The 24,961-nt window shown below is 43.4% G+C and overlaps 1 protein-coding gene across 1 annotated transcript in view; it reads left to right on the top strand.

The window, feature by feature from the left end:
* Nucleotides 1-337: 337 nt before the first annotated feature.
* Nucleotides 338-24,961, top strand: part of gli2a (GLI family zinc finger 2a) — a 76,948-nt gene continuing 52,324 nt past the window's right edge. Inside the window, exons 1-2 of the mRNA XM_068573077.1 lie at nucleotides 338-791; nucleotides 16,584-16,723. Of these exons, the coding sequence (XP_068429178.1) occupies nucleotides 16,609-16,723 (115 nt within the window). The 5' untranslated portion in view covers nucleotides 338-791; nucleotides 16,584-16,608. The remainder of the gene's footprint in view (nucleotides 792-16,583; nucleotides 16,724-24,961) is intronic.

Here is a 24,961-nt window from a genome sequence, read left to right as displayed (position 1 = left end):
CGTGAAGTGTGAGCCAACTTGTGTGAAGCAGAAAAAAAAGAAGAATCGAACAATAAATGAAACTTCATCTAACTTTTTGTTTTACCCCCACCAGTCTGCAACTGCTGGATAGAGTTAGCCCGGCCCATCTGGTGCAGCAAATGGCCCAACTCACCAGGGAGCAAGGGGAGTGAGAGAGAGGGGGGGGGGGATGTAAAGAGGGGGGAGGAGAGAGAGAGAGAGAGAGAGAGAGAGAGAGAGAGAGAGAGAGAGAGAGAGAAAGGGGGGGATTGAAAACAGATCAGCAGCCTGGAGATCTCAACACCACCGCATGTCTCTGCAACAACTGTCGAGTGAAGCCAAACCGCTTTCTACTTCCAAACTTTTACGCGAGCGAGCGAGAGAGGGAAAGAGAAAATCCTACAACGACAACAACGCGTGAACGCATCATGTTAGTTTACTGAAAAGCGCGAAAAGCACGCACGCGCCAGCGCACCTCTCGGGAGAAGATGGATTGTAAGAAAAAGTTGGACTCGACTTGCGCCGCGCACTGAAGTGTCTCTCCGGGACGGAGAGGTGGTGGTAATGCCGGCCGAACTTTGAGCGTCTCCACAACTTTTGGTTATTGTTTCTAAGTCGGTTCATGGAGTCCGGGGAGGCTCGTCTGCCAGCCCGGTCCTAGTTTACGGGAAGCAGACTCCAGGGCAAAGTTTTTCTCGGACAAAAAAATATATATAACTATATAAAGAGGGAGCGCGAGAGCCTCGGGAGGTTTCGGAGTGAAAAAAGAGAGAGAGAAAGCTGCAAAAAAGGTAAGGCCACTTTTGCGGTGATGCTGACAGCAGCGCTTTGCTTTGCGCGGTGTGCTCCTCTGCTCTTATCTTCACTTTGAGTGTATTTATCTGTGTTTTACCGCTGGACTTCCTCTCCTTTTCCTCTCTCTCTCTCTCTCTCTCTCTCTCTCTCTCTCTCTCTCTCTCTCTCTCTCTCTCTCTCTCTCTCTCTTTTCTTTCTTCTTCTTTTTTCCCCCTGTCGCCCTGCGTGTCAGCGGCGGACGGAGGGCTTAATGTGGCTACTCCACATCTCATTTGCACTTTGAACTTATCTGACACAGGAATCCCAAAAATGTTTCTTCCTGCAACCTGACCCATCACGGGAGGAGATGTGATCGAGAAGCTCGGCGCCGATCCCTCCCGCATTCAGCTTTTAATAGTTCAACACTTGTTCTAATTGTTTTCCACTCAAGTCTCCAGACAGAGACTCTGCTGTAGGGTTCCACCTAAAGATGAAAAGCTATGAAAATAATAACGAGGAACGCTTTTCAAGCATCACGAAAACCACGTCACCTTTGTGAGACTTGAATGGAAAACTAATAAAACAATTAGGCGTTTGGAGCCCTTCACTTTGTTTTAATCTCTTAATGCCACAAAGCAAAGGAACACACAGATCAGGCGTAACGTGTGTGGAATGCAGTAGCAGTGGGGACATGGCCTGTGACAGGCTGTGGGAGATGTGTACTTATTGTTGAAAGATTCAAAGTTTGCTGTTTGCTCTGCAGCCTGAGCAGTCAACAAACACTTGACGCCTTTGTGGGGCCCTTAAGCAGCGATATTTGCTGTTGGCTTTTCCTCCCATCTAACAGCGCTGCTAATGATCTCCAAACTCATGTGTGCACTCTCGAGTCCCACTTTTTTCTGTTAGTTCTTTTGGCCTACATATAAATGAAGAAAGAAAGTGTTTTCTTAAAGCTTTTCCCAAATAATTCTTTCCTTGGATGACTTTTTTCTTTTCCTTCTGATGAGGAAAAAGTTGAAACAGGATTTGGGTTTAAGACTGAGAAGAGCATGTTTTCAAAAAGGAGAGTTAGGATAGAATTCAAGTTAATTTAAAAGTTTCAAATATATATATATATATATATATATATATATATATATATATATATATATATATGTATATATATATATATATATATATATATATATATATATATATATATTTTAAATCCTCCCAGAATACGCTTCATGTGTGTTTTCCGCTTCACATGATGACAACCCCGGTCGGGGCCGAGGTGATTTGCATGAGAAAAAAAAAGAAAAAGTTTTAGTGCATTTGGCCATTGTGAGGAATGAAGAGTTCCAACAGTTAGGGCCGACGGAGAGTGAAAGGAGCGAAGAATGGATGAGCCTATTCAGCTCATTCAGCCTCAGTTCAGGGGGAGACCCATAGTGGCCATGTCACTTTCATCTCCACAGCCCGGCCCCTGCTCTGTTGTATGTCCGCTGCGTTAGCCCCGTTTCACACACCGCCTCTGAGCACAGGCCCCACTTTATTGATCTGCCTCCCTTTTTTTGCTTCTTTTCTGGAAGTCCGCAGAAAATTGAATGAACCAAATACTGGAAAAGGAGTGAACGTGTGTGTGTGTGTGTGTGTGTGTGTGTGTGTTGGAAGGGTATAGGCCAAGGAGGAGGAGTTGAGGGGGTTGGGATTGGGGGGGTACAGCTCTTTTTTGAAAGCAAATACCGATGAAGTCTAGCGTACAGGGACAGAGAGGAGGGTTGGAGGAGCGGGTGAAGAGGGTGAAGTCTGAGTGACTCTGAGGAGGGGGAGGAGCACACCCCACCACCCTCCTCCTCCTCCTCCTCCTCCTCCTCCTCCTCGTCCTCCTCCCTACACCACAACCATCCACTCCTGCTGAGTAAACCCAGAAAAGTTGGAGAAAAAAGAAAGAGCGAAGACCTTTGACCCCGACCCACTGCACCCCTCGTTCCCCTGATCTGAGCCGCCGTGTGCTGAACCCATGAAGCCGTTTGGCAGCCCGTCCCATCATGACGGCAGAGAACCCGGGGTGGTTGCCTCTGTGGTTCGGCTGAAAAATGTTTGCACTGGAGTTTAGTGGCTGTAGATGAAGAGGAGATGTGGCCTTTTCCCTTGATACCACTGTGTAAACCTGCCCCTAGACGTACTGTAGTTATTTATTATTAATCTAATAGGGAAGTCTTCTCATCAACGTGTGCTGTCATGTGGTTTCTGTGGATATTTGGTGACAGTCGGTTGTGTTAGTGCGCCACCCTTCTTCTCATTTTGTCTCATTTGTTTTAGTTAGCTCATTTCTTACGTTAATAATGGAGTTTTTTTGTGTTTTTTTTAAAACATAGATTCCTAGGTGGTTGAGTAGTATAACTATAGTTATCACAAGTTTTTCTAAATCTGAAAAAGCTGCAACATGTCTTGTGGCTGCAGTGCAGTGCATTCTGGTCGACTGAGGATGAAATAAGATAATCTCTGCTTGTATCATGATGAATTAACCCGTCGGTCAGCGTCTGGAACCTACTCACTCTTTCGCTTCAGCCAACTCCAGAGTAAAGCCGTCTTCTTCATGAGGATGGATGGGTCAAACCAACACAGGACGTTTTACCCAGGAGACCGCTGATGGTGTCCCTTGTGAAACCAGCTCAACGCTGACTTACATTACCGTCATTTTGTGACGTAACTGTTACGCCAGTTAAGTCACAGATTAGCAGTTATTTTACGCAACAATTTGAACACAAGCACTTATTTGAACCCATAACCACGTAGTTTTGTTGGGAAAGTAAACCTAAAAACTCCTTCAATTATATGTTTATCTTGAAAAGACGTTGAGCAATAAGGAGCAGAAACTTGGCCACGAGAGCGGTCGATGTGACGGTTTGAAGCGCCGGTCTTTGTCGAGTTGGGAGTGAGAATGCCATGCGGCGAACACATGCAGGTGTGAAATGGCAAATGTTGCTCTTTGATTCCGATTTATCAAATATGGATGAATAAAACTGCGAAATTCTGCTTCAGTTCTATCAAGAATGTCTTGCAGGAAACCGGAAAGATATTTTCTCCCGCAGTCATATCAGTATTCACAACTGAGAATCTGTGAGCAGCAAATGTTTGATGTTTCTTACTGAATAATTCACTTTAACAAATACTAAGCCATGGATCTGAATATCATTTTAGAATCCGTGATCAGAGCGGGACTTTGTGGTCTGTCGTGGTGTCTCCTTCACACAGAGGAGGGGTGTGTCGCGGTTTGAAACCGACCCATGTGCAGGGATCAATTGATGAGACTTTAATGGCCATTTAGGGGGCTGTAAAAGGCAGCTATGTGTCGGGCGATGCCACAGCCATCTCTCACAGTCAGCCTCCACTTCAGACGGAGGGAGGAGTGGAAGAGCTGGAGAAAGAGAGAGAGATGGCTGCTCACACTCATCTGTAGAGCCCTTCACTGAATCCCATCTCCTTTGCCTTTGGCACGGGGGACGGCGCCGGACAATCCCCGCTTGTTTTAGCGTCCGTTGTTTCACTCCCCTCGAGGCATCCTGTTCATTCTCCCTCAAGTGTGTGAGGTTAAATAGGCTCACATCATATCTGGGTTGGGGTTGCACTTTTCCAACCCCCCTACTTGCCCTCCCTCCCCACTTTACACTACAGCAGCTATGAGTGGGCACTCCAAATCCCAGAACAGAAAGTGAGGTCACGCTGAATTGTCCCGCTGCCGCCAAAAGAACACGTTCGTGCCGCAAGGCCCCTAAAAACACACGACGGGCACAGAGCCCGATGTGCATTTAACAAGCTATTTTAACGGCTGTACGGTAAAATAACTGACAAGCTCATTACAGGCCGATCGACCTCATCAATCACTGCGGAGTTGCAGCGGAAAGTGGTTGTCTCAGGACAACTGTACTTCCAAGTCGTGCAGCAGGGTCATAACAACCGGAGCCTCTGTACTTCTCAATCTGTAGAAGAAGAGGAAGCACAAGCACCTCAGCCGGCTCCAATATCTCCGAAAGGGAGGAGAGCTTAAGCAGATTGAGTCTTGTATACAGTGTACTCCGTGTGATGCATGACGTGTCATCATCAGCACGCCACACAGAGATCTTCCCGTTGCATTCTGGCCGAACTCTTCACACACTCCCGGACTCGCATACTGACTCATCGGAAACCAAGTTTCCCAAAAGCATTTCAGCAGGAACCTCATCATTGTCTATCGGCTTACAAAAGGAACAATGGCGGTGGCGGCTCAGGGGTCTTCAGGGGGAACCCGGCCCAGGTCACAGGAGGTCACTTCATTTGTAGAGGGGGGGAGAAGCTAATTTCATTATCTCAACACAAGATAAACTCCACACACAATGGAAAGGGACAGGTTTTTTTTTTTTTTAACCCTAACTCGTCTTTTTACACATCACTTCTCACAGTTGTAGAGCTTCATTTATTAGTAGATTCATGTTGCAGCTGTTTTAACAATCTTTGCTGATATTCCGTCGTCACCATAGTCAACGTTTCACCATTTTCTTTTATTTAATAGACCAAACTAATAATTGATTGGTCAAGAAAATACTTGACAGGTTTATTGATAATGGAGACAAGAGCGGGTTGCAGCTCTACTTAGTTTACTCTTTTGCTTTGACAAAGTTTCATATCACAATTATCACGACCAAAATCACAGATTCAGTTTATTTGATAGCACACATATCTTGTTTTAGCAAACATCCTCTTCAGGTAAAACAATGAAACAATAAATAAAATCATAAGATCCACCTGCATGAATAAATAATTAATATAAATGATTTGAATAAATAACAAAGACACATACGTTTTTTCTGTCCTAAATTAAAATCATGCTCTATTTTGCACCTCTTTACTATGATAGCAAGCTCAATCAAGTAAACAGAGCAAACAGTTATGATATGATTGATTTTCTTTCCTTATTTAAGCTGAATAGTAGTTTGGAATCTGTAGTTTGTGTTGATCCTGTTGGCCCAGGATCAGCATACATAGGATCATTACTGGATGGCCAATCTCTCAGAACCTGCACCTTTCAGTCTTTTAGACGTAACTCAATCAAACTTCAGTCTGACTCATCTTTTAAATAACTTTCTAGTTTCAAGTTGGGAAAAACTAATTCCAGTCAGATGTGAAGCAAAAACCAGAAAACAGGGTGTGCTCCTGTCACATGAAGCCATCTTTGTTTGTATTGACTCCTTCATGTTTGCATTGTATAGATAGATAGATAGATAGATAGATGGATAGATGGATAGATAGATAGATAGATAGATAGATAGATAGATAGATAGATAGAAGGGGAAATTTGTTGTCAGAGTAGTGCCCAACACTTTAAAGACAACAAATGGAATAAACTAAAGACACAAAATAAAATGAAATACAAGAACAGGGAGGACAGATGAAATAAAAATAATATATATATGCACAATAGAATAGTGTGTTTTCTTACTTTACAGCAGGCGTACATGATCCGCCTACAGTTGCCCAGCATCCTGTGAGTTTGAATGTTTCATGCTCTTTAACAAAATGAATGAAAGTGACTAAGACTGAAGGTGACTTAAATGAACTGCCTGGCTGGCGGTTGTAAAAAGCTGATCAGCTGTTAGCAGACTGTACTGAGAAGAATCACAAGTCCCCGCCCCCACCCCCTTACTGTATCATTAACCCTTCCTCATCAAACACCCCAACAGGCTCTGCAATGCGACTGTGAGCTCTGGAGATAGAGTAACACAGGCCCGCAGACAATGGCATATTGTCTGCGATGTTTGCCGCGGGCCTTAATCTGATGCAGAGGCCGGGTCTGTGCTGAGGCCACTGACAAAAACATGCAGCCAGCACAGAAATAAATGAGAGAGAGGAGGGAGGCGGGATCTGTTTGTGCGCCTAACTCTGAGGGTTTGTGTTGGGAGGGGAGAGGGTAAGGAGTTATGATTTACGCTAGGCCCTCCCATAGCTACAAAGTCAACGCAGCCTCAAGGGCAAGGGCGGCTGGGCTTCCTTTCTTACGTTTCCACATGATGGGAGATATTAGATTCCAAAATTGTGCTGACTCAGTGCCAGGCCACAGTCTCCTCTCAGATAGAAGCCGGAGACAAGAGACGGAGAGACGGAGTTGAGCTTGGATATAGAGACATGTGGTTGTCTTTACCAACGAGCCCCGTAACCCTCACAACACGTCTGTTGCGGCCATCATCATCTCCTCTCTTTCCATCTCTCGTTCTCTCTCTCTCTCTCCCTCTGCCTCTTTCTCAGGCCCCGGGCCAAAAGGAGGTTCGCTCATGTTTTGTAATCAGCTCATTAGAGGGAAAGTGGCATGAAAACCGCACCGGTTACGTGCTGGGCCGTCTTTTTGCGCTCGGGCTGTTTCACATGCGAGGGTCGGTAATGTGAGGCTGCTCTCAGACTGAACTCAGCGGCGTCAACAGGTGGTCGTAGCTTAGCAAGGCATTCCAGGAAAAGGAAAGGTGATGAGGACAGCAGAAAATCAACATTATACTTATCATTCTGTTTCTAAGTTTGGAAGGCTGCACGCAAAGCAGTAAAGCTCACATTACTGGACAAACGGGAGGGAAGTTTGAAAGTTGCACGTTTAGGCAACAATATTACAATGGTGTACATGTGGTCGAATACTGACTCACTAAACTAGATCAATCAAAACCTGCAGATTTTACCAGCCTCCAAATCTAAAAAGTGAAGCTACAGCGGACGTGCCTTAAACTTCCTTTTGTTCAGGTTGCGACTAAAACACTACAACCAAAACTACATTTTACAAGACAACATTAAAACACATCATGATCACGTTAAAAATCAGCGTTTGAGCTTGAATTATGTAAGTGAAATTTAGTAATAATGCAATGGACTTCCCCTATGATATGTGAAACGTATGAATGTGCTCCATCCTCACTAACAATGCAAACAGGGTCAAAGCTCCTTTTCTTTGTCCTCCTGCAGTCGGTTCATCGATCAAGGAGTGAGACAGACTTGTTACTTTGTTGAATCTCAGCTGGATAAAAACCTCACTGCTGCCCCCTCTTGCTTTTCTTGAACACGATCAACCGCCAACACAACCAAACACTGGATTGAGTTGCTCTCATTTACAGCAGGACCATGAAGTAGTAATTTAATATTACAGCAGGCTTAGTGTGAGCAACGGCCTGAAATGGTGAGAAAAAGATACACAGCCAGTAATTACCACAGGATCTCACCTGGTGACGCGCTCTGACAGCTGCTAATGGCAGGTCCTGGCCCAACACTAACACACACACATACACTGACAACCCCCAACTTCAAGGGGAGTCCCCCTCCCGGCACCAAACGCCTGAGATCCGACTTGGGCGTAAGAGCAGCTGGCTTGTATGGGCTCAGCAATGCACAACCACAGACTGTCAACGATCACAAGCACTTCTCCTGGAGTGCTGAATCCACCGCAACAATGTGGAAGTCGCACCGCGCGAAACCCGAGAGCAACAAATGCCAACTTTGATTTGGCCAAATCTTTACTCAGTGACTTATAGGCATATCCGCTGTGGTTCTGTGGCAGAACACACACACACACACACACACACACACACACACACACACACACACACACACACGCACACAAACAAAGACAGCTTGGCTTAAGTAGTTGCAAGGTTATTGACAGCTGAAGCAGTCAAAGAGTGAGTGATAACACAACACGTTTAGGTTGAACGGCCCAGTTCAAATGCTTCAGAGAGGAAGCTGGCTCGACTCACAGCGTGCAATGTGGCACCAGTGACAGCTGTGACTTTTACACACCACACACACCTTCATTACATGTGTCAGTTTAGTGTCCATTCAGCTGTGACATGTCAGCAATAAAAACATCACAGTTTTAAACTTTGTTAAATAGTTTAGAATCTGAAATGTTCAAAGACAAAGTTAAAAATAAATGACTTTTTTTTATTTTTTTTTACCTGTTTTCATTTTTTTTGCATAGAAAATTGCATTTATATAGATTCCTTCCTGCCTGAACTGTGTGCAGGCCCTGAACTCCACATCTGTTTTCTGTTGGTTGAGGGAGACGAAGAGATCAACCACAGGATATTGCCTTTACTAGCAGGAAAGGTCAGGTTCAGGGGTGGGGTAAGAACTCATCCACAGGGCTTTTCTCTCCTGTTTTAGATGCCTTTCATATTACATCAGTTGTAAGCTGCTCATTACTCTCCATCTTCTGTAATTCACTGGATGATTGGGTTTTGGTAAGGGATTTGAGTTTGTGTGGAATGGTCAATGGAGAAGATCTATTTTTGAAAGGCCTTAATTTACATGATTAAAAACAAGATTGACATGTATGAACAATCCAGCTTTTAGGTCAATCTGATCAACTATTTTGATTTTGAATCAAATCCCTTACGAGAGTTTAAATGTCCCTTCCTTTCTAATGTCCTCAGTTACTGAGCCATGTAAAGCACTTAAACAGCCTGCCTATAGAAAACCTGCACCCTGGTTTGAGAAAAGCATATTATGGCAATACTTTGCTTCCCGCTTGAGTGACCTGAATAAATACGTGTGCAACTGCCTGTAGGGATGTTGTTTCAACCTCTGAATCAGACTAATGGCTAATGTGTTGCTGTCAGACCTCTCACATCTACTTCATGACCTTTAAGACCTGAGCTTCAAATCCTCACAGGGAGACGTTTCTCTAAAGAGTGATTCACTCGTGGAGAATGTGCTCTGTCCCAGTCCTGACTTGTCTTCCCCCACAAGTCTCTGAAAACTCTCTGTCCGATGCGGTGTATCGTCTGTCGACGTGCAGATTCTCAGTCTGATAAGAATTGCGATTGTGTCATAAAAATGCTGCTGGATATTCTTTATTTGAAAATGTTTTTGAAAGTGCAAAGGTAAACACATATCAGGGTGAAAGTTTGTGTTTTCTGGAAGAACCACAAATATAGCAGTCAAATAGTGTAATTTTACATTAATATTCTTTCTTAAATATTTAATTCATGTTTTGTTTTCAAACCTAAAATCACTACTTGGCCACTTGGGGTCGTCGGGAACAAGCTGTACATACAATAACTTACCTTTTAACTTTCAAGCATTCAGCTCAATCTTTGCTAAACCACTTCTCCTGCTGCTCCTCCGTCAAGCTGTTAGTGTACACAGAGCCCGTACTGCACTCACCGTTATGTATTGTGTATGTTTGTGTGCTGACTTTGTCTGCCATTTGGTGCTGTGCAGGTAGTGCATTGTGGGTTTCAAGTGCTTTTTCGGTGACAACAGCTGCCTTGTGGGCTGTAAAACCCCCAAACACTAGCAGAAAGATGCTTAAACGCTACGTAGATCTTAGGGGGACTGCATAGTTGGGTAATAATTCGTGGTGAGTTTCGTTTCATTTCTTTGTTTTTTACTATCACAAAATGTTGATTTTATTTAAATGTTTATTACTTCTTTAATAACTGGATTTTGGCAAAAAAAATCGAAAGGTTCTACAAAGCACATTTGGTAAACTTCTGGGATTAAGCTCAATGTATGAGTGCTGTAACATAAATCATAATGTATAGGTGAAGAGAAACGGCAGACCAATTTGACCTTACTCTATAAGTTCACCTCAATATGACCCGAAGGGCGTGTTAATATTTTTTCTCTTCATCCTGACCCAAAAGAATGCAGAAATCAAGCAGTTGAAACGAATCGAGTTGGCAGGAAGACAGTTTCAAATGTGGTAAACCAAAAGTCAATTTTTTAGAGTGTGGTTTATGAACTAAAGTCGCTGGCTGCTGGAAACTGGACTGCATTGCTTCATGTTTAGCTGGGAGCTGAACAGCATTGCTGGCTTAACTTTATATTACATATTTTGGAACAGTTTGAGGGAAAAATGAAATGAGTTCCATTTGACGGCGTTAACTAAAGAAAAGAGTCTTTGGTGAGCTCTCATGGAGAGAACAGTTGGTGAGTTAAATTGAAGGTTTCTCATGAAACTGTCGCAGACTACAAGAGAGAGTGACCTTCCCCAAGGTGGTTTGAGGGAGAAACAGCTGTGTTTTGTATGAATTATGGAAGGAGTTCTCTGGATCTGGGTATAGTGAAGGTATAGCTGATGCACACTGAAACAAGAAGCCAGTGTGGAGTCACCACCAACACCTCTCCTGGCTCCTCAGGAAGGGTGGAGAGTCTCTTGGAGTTCCTTAAGTTAGCCTTAAGTGTGATAAGTCATTGGAGTCGTTCTGTCCTCCTTTACGTATTCCGAGAAAAACTATACAATACTAGATCGATACAATACTCACAAATACTAAAAGCAGCCCGAAAAATTCTGAATCAGTATTTGAAAATACCACGTCAACATCACGACGCGCGTGAAGCCAAATCAAAGTTAGGCTTTTGATGGTTGTTATGTTACGCTGCACGCGTTCCTCCATCAGAAACCTGAGTAGAGAGGTCTGCAGGTGGCGGAGAGGCAGGAGACCTCACCTATACTGTGTCTGCCAAGTGAGCAGAGTGTGGGACAGCAGTTGGTGAGCCCGTTATTGTGTATGTGCAAATTCACTGTGTGCACCCATGTAAATGTGTGTGTGTGTGTGTGTGTGTATGTGTGTGCTGCCAGGAAAATATATCCTACCAGCATTTGGATAACAATGACTGTAAGATAGGAAGGAAGAAGGAAAGAAGAGCAAAGCCTGGAAGTCTTCAAAACGAGAGGGCCTCTTTTGATGTGTGTTTGCATTCCTTTCAGTGTTGGTGAAAGGGGAGCTGTTGAACGGTAGTGGAGGAGAGGAACACTTGAAACTGACCGAGACACTAAGAAAAACACACACCAGGGCTCATAACAAAAGTCCTGGCAGAGCGGGGGGTGAAGGTATGAAGAGAGACAGAGACAGAGAGAGAGAGAGAGAGAGAGAGAGAGAGAGAGAGAGAGAGAGAGAGAGAGAGAGAGAGAGAGCAAGTGGAGTTCAGAGAAGACGAGGCGCGGGTACTGTCAGAGACACGACAGGAGGTCGAATAGGGTAACACGATGAACTAAGAAATTATCACCATGAAACTTCTCCAGTTTATTACTTACATTGAGACAGTTCTTTTTTGTATCACAAGTTTTCTGAAATGTTAGGTAAAAATGCACAAATGAGGCGTTGTCTTTTTAAATATGTGCTAATTTGCATATAACTCAATAAATCAGAAAATACTGCCAAAATAAATCATGTTCTCCATGTTTTGTGGAAGAATACCTGATATAAATCAGGCTCTGAATGGTATATGAACAAAAAAACCTCCTGGATATAGAGAGGAGTGAAACTGGAACGTTTGCTGTCTGATAGTTCTACTGAAGTGTCAGAGTCTGAGAACCAACTAATGTCCTTCAAAAACATGTTTTATAAAATTCCTTACAGACTAAAGACACTTCAGGTGAATATGGTAGAAAAAAATAACTACTTGATATCACCATAATACTTCCTTAGTGTACATTAAGACTCAAGTTTTCTGAAATGTTATTTTATATGCAAATTAAGCATAATCTAATGCCACATTTTGGTGAATTTAGGAGAAATTTACAGATGCAAAGAGACAAATTAGTAAGATAAAAACCTTAATGTGTATTTTGGATGAATATCTCGAAATTAAATAGTGCATGAAAATCCATTTTTTTCTCACCAATCACAGAAAATCTGCAAATGGAGCAAGATAATTGCTGAACTGAGTTGAATTGATAATTCGGACTTTGTTGTTACAAGATATCGACATTTTCTCTTATTTTTTAGAAACACACACCAGTGATTCTGCACTGGAAACAAGTGAATCTGAACCTCTTATGATTTCAAGGCTGACCTTGGCAGAAGCAAACATAACAGTGACTTTCCCCATTACCTCAGTCTTTTCAGTCTTTCCATTCTGTGCACTTATCCCGCTCCAAAAAACTGACGTTTTCTTTTACCCATTTTATTTATGATTCATAAAATACATATTCATAACCTTCCTGGTGAGGATGGACTTTAATCATTTGTTAAATTGAATTCACAAGCCATATCTCTTGGCATTTGTGATCATTAACAACAGATACACCTTGTCAAGCGTTTCTTTAAATAAAAAAACAGACAGATTCATAATCAAACCTCACTTTGAATGCTTGTAAGTGAATTCTCTGAAGCGAAGACGTTTCTTTATGGAAAAAAACATCCCGCTTTGTGGCGCCGTGCGGCAGGAAGGAACGAGAACAAAGCAGCCTCACCGTAAAACTCAGGGTTAAGGTTTCGGATATGGTTAGTCTTGAAATAAAATAAAAGAAGCGGCTTTGAAATAAATCACTTCGAGCTGTAATCTGTAAATTCTTGTTTTGGGAATTGGCTGCTAGGCAGACACTGCTATGGATGCTTTTTGCATTTACCAGACAGTCGATCCTTGGGGCATCTTTTTCCTCAATTTAAAAATGGTTTAAGGTTCGTTCAGCATCACTTCCTATGACAGCTCCTCAAGATACCGCATGCAGAAGTTTACATGATGTAAAGACGTGATATGTAAATCAGACAGGACATCAAATGGAAGACTTATCTCTGGAACGTCCATTAGAAAAGTGTAGAAGTTGAGGCACTGAGTGTTCCTGCCCTGCTATCTGAAGGCCCCGGCCTGTGGTCACATGGGTAAGGGCGGGGAAAAGACAAGGTGTGTGTGTGTGTGTGTGTGTGTGTGTGTGTGTGTGTGTGTGTGTGTGTGTGTGTTGGGGATGGGGGGCTGCCCAGCCAACCAGAAGATGAGAAAAGAAGTGCACCCTTGTTGTTTGTTCGCCTTTGGCCCCTGCCATCTGTCCGCTTGGTTCCTGACACCTGTACCAGCCTGTCAGAGCTGGGCTTCCCTGTCAGCGGGGACAACGCGGGCCGGCCTGGAGGGAGACACCAAGGTGGGGGGGGTGGTGGTGGTGGTGGTAATGTAACAGCTCTGCAGAATTAGTGAAAGAGGTGGGGGGATCAGGGTGAAGTTGGGGCCACTTTTTGAGAAATGAACTCAAATCCGTCAGTTTAATCTAAGACAGGTGCACACCACAAGTATTTCAAATGTGGGACGACGTGGGAGGACATGGACAGATTAAACCATTTTTTCGTCTTTCAATCGTGAGAATGCACACACACAAGACACAGGAGCACACACATGGTATTTATACAAAACTATTTCAGTGTGGAGATTCCAGGGAATCACTGAAACTTGCGTGACCACGCAGACATGGAGGCTGACTGTCTCTGTCACATTTATGTCCTTGTGTGTGCTATGTTTTGCATCAAAAACAAAAAAGGATGAAGTCATGGCATTTCTCCGCTCGCTTGTCCTTTTTTTCCGACCGCCCTTTCTGGCTCGAGAAACACAAGTTCTATTTGTGCCATTGGCAGCCGCGTTTCTGTTCTAAACAAATACGCAACATCCTGTTGGTGACACTACCTGGTCAACTCTCTCTCTCATTGGCTGTGGTTCCTGCTCAATATTTCATCACTTTCAGAAAACAGGATTTTGAATCACGAAGATTCTGATCCAGTTGGTGCTAAATTCAATATTCCTCTGTGTGTCTTGTTATCAGAGCTTCTCTTTGCTTCGGTGACATGCTTTTACTGGCACTGGCTCAGCCATCGCCATGTTGAGAGCTGCTGAGAGGCATGAGAACTGCTCCAAACCTGGTATTTAGCACCTTTAATTAAGATTGGATCCATAAACCTCTCACACTGAAGGATCCTTAGAGCAGATAATCTTTTCGGACTAGCCCTGAATCAGCAACATCCCTAATTGTTTCGAGTAGTGAATGTTAGCCAACATTTTAGGGGTTTTAGATCTTTTTTTATTTTCAAGTAAATTACCTTTACAGGTGCTTGTACCCCAAACCTCTCCTCATCAAAATATTGGCTCGAGGTTCAAAAGGCAATTGGAAAGCAAATAGTTGGCGTGCTGTAAAAGCGCAGAAAGAGCTATTAATGCGGTGCCAGATGTTGATCAGACGGAGATGTTAAGGGGAAGATTCTCAGTTATTTTTAAGGGGCAGGCTGCTTGAAAGGCAAACTCTGTTGCTGCGAGCACTGGTGTGTTCACGGGCACGTCTTATCTCTGCCAAGAGGGTCCACCGCCGAAAAGGAGCCTGCTTTCTGGCCAACTGTGAATTCGATAAAAGCCCATGAAAGAGCACATTAAATTCTAGCACAAAGGTGATGTCAGAGTGACGGAGTTCTCTCCTAAGACAAGACTGGAGGACGTTTTGGCACCAAGAAAAAACAGATGCAGCCTAAACCTGTTAGTCACCCACCTCTAATCGGCTTACACTGGCCCGGTGACAGGCGACTGGCACCTCCGAAGGGTCACAGACACGGCTGCTAATACACACACGTCACAATGAAGGATGACATGTTGGATATCCACATGAAACCGACAACAGCACACGTTCAGCTCGGGTAACCAGATCACTGAACAATGACTTTTTTCAGTTCAAATGACAGCATCACTCTCATGATTATGTATTTGCGTTTCCATGTTCTCAGACCCTCTAGTGTTACAAAGACTCTGTTCTTAATGTCTTTTGATCCCTCTGAGTTTTTTTATGGTCGTTCTCTTTGCCAAAAAATCCCATTTGTTTTCCTGAGTTGAGTGAAAATTAATTGCTGTTTCAGGGTGTTGTTTGGGTCTTTTGGACACAAGTCAAGTCGTAAACACTTTTGTTTTACAAGACTGGAGACTGCGAAATGATTTTGTGTAAAACAAAATGTAATCAGCCGGCTTCCCGTAGCGGCCAACAGGTGTGAGGAGCTGAACTAAAAACACATCGCTCAGATGCCCCACAGCACTCAGATGCATGCTAAAAATGTGTTTCAAACTTCCAAACATGGAAAGAAGTCCTTCTCCTTTGCACCTGTGAAACATGAAGTAACCCCCGTCTGATCACATCCACGTTGCTCGTAATGTTGTCTCAGCGCTCTGTCAAAGCGCGCCGACACGTTCTCGCAAGCGTCTCGAGAGCAGATGGAAAAAGCGATGACCGCAAGCGAGATGGAGGGTGAGGAATGACCTCTCCCTCCCCGGGCGGGAGCTGCAGTCTTGTTTGTTCTCGGCAGAGGATGATCTTGTAGGTCCCACCAAGTCAAACAAGTGGCGTGTTGCCAAGTCATCGGGCCATTCACACTGACATGAGGAGGTATTGACACAGTGCGAGTGGCTAAAAAACCTCAGCGCTAAAGGGCCACTCACATTTACAATTGGAACAGAAGAGGACTGTGGAGTCATTACATCTAACAGAGACATGCATCTGTGTGTTTAGGGCTTGACCTGACATACGTTACACTGACAGAATACATACATAAAGCACAGTGTACACATTGAAATGCACCTCAGCTTGTGTTACTACATTGGAGAAGAAAATACTTGATTTTATGATGGTCTGGAAGTTGACAAAAAAGTGAAACAATTACGAATATTTTGTTCTATAGTTAAAGGTGCATTAGATCATTTTTCAACAACTGTCGTATTTTTTTGTGATGTGTTTTTTTTATGTAAAGCAACAGTGCACCAAATACAAATTTCCCTTTTTGGAACAGTAAAGCTCAACTAGAAACGATCAATTGGATTATTTAACAAAGTTTCGGTCATCACTTTTTGAGGGAAAAAAATTTGAAAAAAACTTGTTTTCGGGGTCACAATCCATGTTTTAGGGTGAATTTGTATCTATGAGCATGTATGAAATCAAAAGGCAAACAAGGACAACAAAACTACAGGTTCCGTTAACCTTTTCTTTTTCTGTAATGCATTACCTTCCTGTCGCGCGTTCACAGCCAAGAGCAAATATTTTAACCTCACACTTGTGCCTCTTGCCTTTCCAGGTGGTGACGGAAATCAAAGGGCAGCATGGAGACTTCAGCTCCAACAGCCACTGAGAAGAAGGAGTGTAAGGGTTCAGGTCTGGACGGGAGCAGCTTCTCAGAAATCCCAAAGAAGCCCTTACCCACCACTCTGACCAGAGGTACAGCTTTTTAATACGCACCATTTTCCCTTTATACTAGATCATGTGCTGATGAACCAATAATACCTCAGCTATTCTAATATTGCACTCTAGTATCCTTTTGTTTGCTGTAGCATAATATACTCATACAGTGAACAGAAACATGATGGCCAGTCACATAAGTAGCTGGTTGCACATGAAAAGAGGAAGACCAAGAGATGGGGCGCGCATGTTTTAGAGATGTCAGAGAATGGGTGATGAAAAAGTGTTATAATGAGGTCGAAAGACCTTGTTCTCACCTCCCAAGTGTAAATTTCATGAATTACTAAAGAAGGCTGGCAAAATAGTGGACGACATAGTGTACCAGAGTCCTCGGATAAAGGCCGGGCGGAGGGAACACCTTTGAAATGCTAAGGAGATATCGGATGACATTGTGGCGTTAGCGGTATTTCTGCTTAATGATGGGCTTGGTGGCCTGCCACGAGAGGAGCCATTAATTGTTTAGGGATGTGGGGTGAGAAACTAGGACGTTTCAGCGTTGCCCTCCCTGGCACCTCCACAAAGAGGACACAAGTTTTTCATACCAGCAAAGAAGAAAAAAGTAGTGCGCTTGCCATGATATGAATTATTTAGTCAATTACACTGTTATGATCATTGTGTATTATGTAGACTGCAGTGGTTGGATTTTCATAACCTTGCACCAGTAAAAAATAAATAAAGGAGTCTGCAGCACCCAGCCGGGCTTATTTGTGCTTGTGTGGTACCACAGAGGTTGCAGGGTGTGCAAGATTCCCACTATAAAGGGGTCATAATTAAAAGATGAGCGCTCATGTTTTCATTAGTGGATGTGTGATGAAAACTCCTCCTAACGAGGTCTGAGGACCTTGTTCGGGCCTCTGAGGTACCAGTGTTATAAATTACTAACGCCTGCTGGTGGAGCTGGCTGGTGGACACTGAACCCCCTCAGGAAGACACACTGGCATCATCTGAGGGGCCACTGCAGGAACATGTCATTCAAGTTGCTTTACTGTTTAATGAAGGGCCTGGTGGCCTGCCATCACAAAGCTCACCATGTCACACGGGGGAGCGGTGAAAGTAGGACGTTAATGTGCCATTAGATAGTTTTAAGGCTCTGCTTTTGTTTCCAATTGGATTATTCTTTTCTTTTTGTATTGGTTCTAAATTAGAATCATGTGGAAACCAAAATGTGGGGCAAATGTGAATAAATCAAGTAGCTTGGAATTTATTTTTGTAAGATGTCTTACTGAAAAGGTCCTCTTTCAGGCAGCTTATATTTGAAACGGAATTGCAAAGTACTCCAAACCATGCGGACTACATTATAGGTCCTCTGTAAACTGGAAAATGAAACCACACAATACAGTCGTGTAACTTAAGCAGAAACATCCTGAGAACATCTTGTTCACCCTGATGTGCTGTGTCAGCCGGCAACAAATCTCATAACTTGTTTGATGAGCGCTCACTTTGCTCGTGTTTCATAGAGACATGCTTTGCCCTGTTGGACATCATGGAGTCAGAGGTCCAAAGGGTAAAGCAAAGGAAAGACAATAAGAGGCCAGGGATGCTGGCACTGGAGTGCAGGTCGGGTTCGGTCCTCATGATAGGAGTTGGGCTTCTTTCCCTGGGCCTTGTTAATGGTTTTAAATGGGCACCCACATTTCGTGTGACGGCCTGCATCCGTCTCGCAGCTACAGGGCATGCTTCCACAGGCAACGGCACTTGGAACCTGACTCCCAGGCCTCTGGGATTTACGAGGCTGTGTCAGCTTGTGCTTCTCCATGTCAGAGTAACATGTGTCCCGATTAGGTACCAGGACTGTAAAACATCTCCTGGTTTCAAAGGAATACCTGTGATGGATGCCCCCCCTACTTCACAAAATGAGACTGGCACATGGACGCTCGGATGCTCTGTGTGCCGAGGATGACCGACAGTTTGCAACGCAGATCTGCCAACTTGTTATTTTACAGCCCTTGTTATATCCCGAGAAAGTTTGCGGAATAGAATTTTTCCATCATCCCTCACTCCGGTGTTGACTGTACGAGGCCAGTGGAGCAGACAAGCTCGCTAACACTGATTATTTCTGCCTAAGCAGTGTGTTATATTCATCTTTCTTAGAGTTCAGCCGTAGCTTGCGAACGCCCGACAGAGATTGATGTTCTTCAGCATATGAAACACATTGTCCGCAGATAATTATTCACAGCTTTGATGTATGTAAGGACGCCAATGAGAGGCGGCACAAAAAAAAGAAATGTCCTTACCTTTGTCTACACTTGCCGTATTACTTGTACTCAAACAAGAATACGGCATTAAATCACCCGACATTCAGTTTTTCTTCATGAAAATGGATTGGCCAAGTCTGACTTGGAGTGGTCACTGGAGCACAGATGGATGCAGAAGAGAAGTCTGGTGTAATTAGTCTTGCAGGGGAGTAGAGCACTGGCTTTGCGATAAGGAGCCGTGTGTTAATCATGGCTATCACAGGGGGGTCTGAGATGGAGCAAGACTCTGAAGGGTCTCCACCGGGGTCTCCGCACCGGCCACAAGGGCTTTCTGTGGAGGGTGCTCTGAAGCGGGTCACCCCCTCCTCCCTCCTCCCCCGTCAGAGAAAAATGTCCCAGAGCAAAATAGACCCCCTCCTCCCCCAGCTCTCTCCCTCCCCGTCCACAGGCCTACTCCAAAGGGACAGCCACTAATCTTCCTGAGAAAGAGATTTCTGCCTTTCTTTCTGTGCTCCTAAATGAGGCTCTTACGCTGCTGTGGTTCCACAGACCGGGTGAGAGGTGGAGGCGAGGGGGTTGGCAGGGGATTCAGATTCAGTGACCAGGGTTATGCAGGGATGACCGCATCTAAGCCAGACCCTTTGCCCCCTTTGGTTTAACTCCTTGGCCCTCCACCTTAGTTGAAAGAGTCAGAGGATCCATCTCCTAATGCCTGAAGTATTCTACTTACAAAAAAGAAGGAAAAAAATGCAGTTCTTCACAATGGCCATGACATCCGGACCAGTTCATTATTCTTTTTTGACCAAGGAACAAACCTGTGGGTTAAGTTTCAGTGCAATGCAACTTTATGTATCTATTCTGGGAATGTCAATACTAGAAATTTAGAAGTTGGCACCACGACCAGGGAAATTCGTACGATACTTGATACTCAATTTGACACAAGTAACCATAAACCATCAAAAAAGACCAAACACACTACACTATACTACAAGAATATAAATATGATGTACTTCAACATACACTCATTTAATATCGATTGCATACTGTTTTTGTAAATGTATGATGATTTGTCCTTGAACGCACCATAATGTAACTCAGCGTAACCTCTGTTTGCTGTTTTTTCATTTAGCCAGGCAGAAATGTTCTGTCCCAACGACCGCTAACAGCTAACATTAGCTAGCTCTCCTCTATTTGATTTTAACAGAGACGTGTTGGTCATGAATGTAGCATTATCAGGGTACTGTTCTATCGCCCCCGGCGCTCAAACCCAGATCTCTGATACCTGCGGTTTCAGAATTGTGGCATCGACTTGGCATCAAAGTATACGTTCTCTTGACACTCCCTAATCTTTGCTGTTTAAGGAAATACTGCAGATCGAGTTACGAGGCTGTGCATACAAAAAACACTTCCCCGGCTCTATAGGCCTTCAAAAATGTCATGGATTTCATTTTAACAGCCAAAGTCCATATTTTCATCCTCAGTGTTGAGAAAGCATCAGCTCTATCAGGTGTCATCTACAGTAACATTTTGTAACAGCATCAATAATGCCTCTGCTGATATTTGAGATGACCTGCACGCAACAAGCTTACAGGAAGGCCTATTGACCAAGTCCCAGTGTTGTTTATTTTCCTGTCAGCGTCTATAGCCACACACTATCAGGAACTCACTGCTGTCCTCCAAGAATGACTTTAAGAGAGACCGATATTGTTTCTGTCCCGGAATGACTTTCAATTTGGGGCCTTCATCATCTGCAGAGTCAGTTTACACTATGTGCCTGATATGTCCAGTATGTGCCCTTACTTTGGACCGCACACAAGTCATGGGGAAAAAACCCTGCTGAAATACTTGAATAGCTGACAGTTGGGGTAACAGATGACTTAATGTGGCTCTTATAAAAAGTTAACGTGGTCCTTTTTCAAGTGACTCCTCATCCCCATTCAGGATTCCATCCTCACCTTTCTGTCTGTCTCTGCTTTATCTTGTGTTTCATTTTGTTTACCAGCTGGCCAAGACTGGATTGTAGGATTAGATTTGCTAAGCTATGTTTTTTTGTATGCACTTTGACGTCACCCATTGGTTTGTGGACTATGGTTTTGTATTATTAAGTTCAGCATTTTGGCCATTGCCATCTTAGTTTTTTCCGTGAACTGAAAACACTGAAAACCCTGTGAAAGGGTTAAAGGTCTTAGACAAAAACATGAAACGCTGTAGCAGCAACCTGTCAATCAGCTTGTAGCCCCGCCCTAAAGCCTACCTTGCTTTATGATCTACTTGACTTTAAATGACCATAATTTACTAAATTAACATCATGCTGTATAGGACAAGACTTGAAACTAGAGATTGAAACATAAACTCATGTTTACAATATTTACTGAGGGAATAAATCAAGAGAGAAGTAGAGTCATTTTCTCAGAGACTTCTATACAATCTGACTTCTCTTTGCAACCAGAGCAGGCTTCACTTTTCAGAACCAGATGTTGCTGCCTGGTAAAAGCCTAAAACAGGGTTTGAGCCCTGAGTACGAGTTGCAGCTTTTATCATCACCCGACACAGAGTTTCTGGCCGTCATACTAAGAGAGATACTGGGATTGTTAGCAATTGTTCACAATGGGTTTGAAGCTGTACATACTACACATACGATTATTATTATTACTTGATGTTTTATTTATTATAAAGCTAAATTATACATATATATGTTGCACTAAGAAGGCAAAGAAACCACAAGATGAATCCAACCATGGGGTTCAGAGGAGATCTTAACAACTCTCAAGCACTTTCAAGACTCAGTTTCGTAGTTTTGAAAATAAACACCTCAAGACAAATGTGTATTTAGTGAATGCTTACAAGACAGTCATTAAGGCAAATATTAGGAAGCCTATTTTCTGAGCAAATGCCTTTCATCTGTTATCTGAATGGAACACTGACAGCCTTCGGAAGCTCTATAATGTGGTTATGAGACATAAATCAGGCTCAAATGAGAGGACATTTCTGATATTGGTTGTTTCTTCGGAGTGCTCCGCCTCTGCTTCAAAGCAGCCAGAGTTAAAAAAGCAACGTGGTATGCTTTGGGCAATGTCTGAGAATATAAATCTCTCTGTACCAGAGGCGTCTACACACACACACACACGCACACACACGCACACACACACACACACACACACACACACACACACACACACACACACACACACAAAGGACCCAAAGACAACATGTTACATTCCTTGCCGTTTACAAGCAGTGGGAGAGGAGGTAGAGGCAATATATGGATGCTTTAGGGGATTAACCAACACCCGTCTGCCAGCTTTCTCTCCCCATCCCTCGAGTCTCTTCCTTCTCCCTCGTACATACTTCCCTTTTTCTTTTTGTGCTTCATCCGCTCTTAAACAGAAAGCTCTTTCCCAGCATGCAGAGTGTAATCCATGCCCCTGCCACTAAGACACTTCCTGCCTGTTTTGTTTGTTAGGCTGAAGGGAATCAGCCCAATAAGGTCTAGCTCTCTCCTCTTCTCTGAGGTGTCGCCTGAAGCAACCGCTTTCTTTCGACGGGTTATCAAGGAAGCTGTTGGTTCAAAGCCCATGCCCACGCATTTTTACCTCGTCAACTCCACGACCCGGTGTGACCCTCTGTGTCCGTCAGACTTGAGCCACCAGCCTGCCAGCCTCGGCTACTTTCATCCACTAATGTAGCCCCAACACTCACAGTTCAAGTGAAACAAAATAAACGTCCGAGGAGTTTAGACGTGGTAAAACAAAAATGTGTGCTAGCTGTAAACACGGACGGGAGGCGCTTGTGTAAACAGGCCTGGTTCCTACGGCTGAGTAGGTCTAGAGACAGACGGTTTGTGGTCGGACGCTTCCGGTTCGTACCCCCGCACACACCCCACCAGCCCCCCCTCCCCTCCTCGCCTCGCCTGCGGACACAGCTGTGGTCCGCCCTCGCTGGAACGCTGCTGGAGTAAAAGAATCAATCACAGCGCTGCACGGAGCAAAGAGAAGCCCACTCACCCATGATGAGAAGTGCATGTCTGCAGTTGCTGAGGCATCAGCCGAGAATATATAAAACAATAAACACCTTCGAAGTTTGCATCAAGATACGTCTCTCCAGGGAGAACGTTTTATTACGTTGGTGTTCCAGACTTCCAGACAGTGGAAAATAGGTGTCTTTACAATTAATATCTGCTGTAATTGTACTGCAGCTTCTTCCCAAGAAAGCAAGAGCAGGAAATGGATTTTTGCCATCAGTAAAATTCCTCCTGAGGGAAGCGCTGCTTCTTGTAATTACAGATCTAAAGTTTCACTGCTGCTGCTCTCCAGTCTCTGCTAGCATTTAGCAATTAGCCAACTGTACAATAGCAAACCATCCTGCTCAGTCAGCGGCTACGTTTGCAGCAGGGGCGGAGGAATTCCATAAACATTTATGAAAAAATAAACTTTTACAATGTATCTTCGTGGTCACAGCCCCAGGAGGGGGAATGTTTCTCCACATGGAGCGTGCGGCTGTGACACCGGTCATCCCCAATGGACTCATTCCGAGGAGAGGACGCAGACGAGTCACAGTAAACTGTGCAACCAGCAAAATAAGCAGATGAGGTTGCTTCAGTAAATACAGGGGACTGCTGTCCCTTCCCACAATTCATTGGCACTGGGATCATCGTCCTGAAACCTGGATCAGAGGAGAAAGACTGAGATGTTTCTTAAAAAAAAAAGAGTCACGTATCAAATTTAGCTCTGTTTTCGCTTCCTGCAATTTCTTATCGATTTTAATGATTTGATATTGAGGCACAACTTGAACTGCATTTTAAGGTTATTATAAAGTATTTTTTCATGAATAATTTACATGCAAGGTTTTGGGGTACACAGTTTTTCAGATTGCATCACAAGTAGTGCTGATTTATGACGCTGGACCGTTCTGATTGCATACAAAAGTCAAGACAAATACTCATATTACGGATATGGTGGTGTGTGCTTTATACTATAGCAGTTTCACAAATATTAGTTTTTTTTATTAAGTCACATTAAATCCCAATAAATTCAATGGTAACATAAAGCTCTAATTGTATCACATGACTGGCGACACATTTATCACACCTAATGAGGACTGAGATGTGTTTGCATCTCTCATTAAACTAGTAAGTAGGCATTGAATATACGTTATTTTAATTGGTATAGAATAAAGAAGGAATTCCAAATGCTGGTTTTCCTGCAATTCTTTCCTGCTTGTTAAAAAGGGACTTTCTGCCAGCCATGAGCTCCAGTGTCATATTCTTTGTGAGAAAGTGGTTCTGGACTGGGCTACTATTAGTTGCACTGCTCTGTAATCACAGCAAAGCCTGTCATAAGGCCATTGTATGGTTGTCATGGTCCTTTGAAAAAAAAAAGGAAACAAATTGCTGTGAATATGGAAAACTGATTTGTATGCCATTCATCATACAGCTGCAGGAAACAAGAATAAAGACAGTGGGTCTGTAACAGCTGGGTAGCGACAGATGATTGAGGGCTAACCCTGACTGGGGTTGCCATTGTAGCTTCTTTTTTTCTCTCCAGAAACAGGATGTCTGAGATTTAAATCTGAAATTCTTACCCTAACATTACTTGTGCCCTTTGGACGACACTTTTGCCCAGTGTGCTTCTTGTGCTTCGTGTGTTTTTTTTTTTGCTTCTTTTGAGGACCGCTCAAGATATAGTTTCAGCATTGACCGATTAGTCATCACCATTCATATCTATACAGCTTTTGTGTTTGTGATTGCAAATTTACTATAGCACAAAATCCAGCCTCTTAATTTTGTTCTCAAAGTGCACCGCATTGACGCATTTAACTTTATAATATACACAATCTTCTTTGTATCATGAAATAGGACCAAAGAAATGTTGCAATGTCAGTTTCGTAAATATATTTTCAAACTTCAATTAAAACAGTTTCATTGAGGTTCTCTTAGTTTTGGGGGGAAACCTGTAAGTATGTCAGAATTTAAAGAAATAGAAACTCATGAAATCATACATAGCATAAAATGTTACCGATAGAA

This window comes from Clinocottus analis, unplaced genomic scaffold (genome assembly GCF_023055335.1).
Source record: "Clinocottus analis isolate CAN_PGR_092001 unplaced genomic scaffold, fCliAna1.0.p SCAF_12, whole genome shotgun sequence".
NCBI classification, from domain to species: Eukaryota; Metazoa; Chordata; class Actinopteri; order Perciformes; family Cottidae; genus Clinocottus; species Clinocottus analis.
Note: the sequence above shows the minus strand (reverse complement) of the source record. Positions and strands in the feature narration are given on the sequence as shown.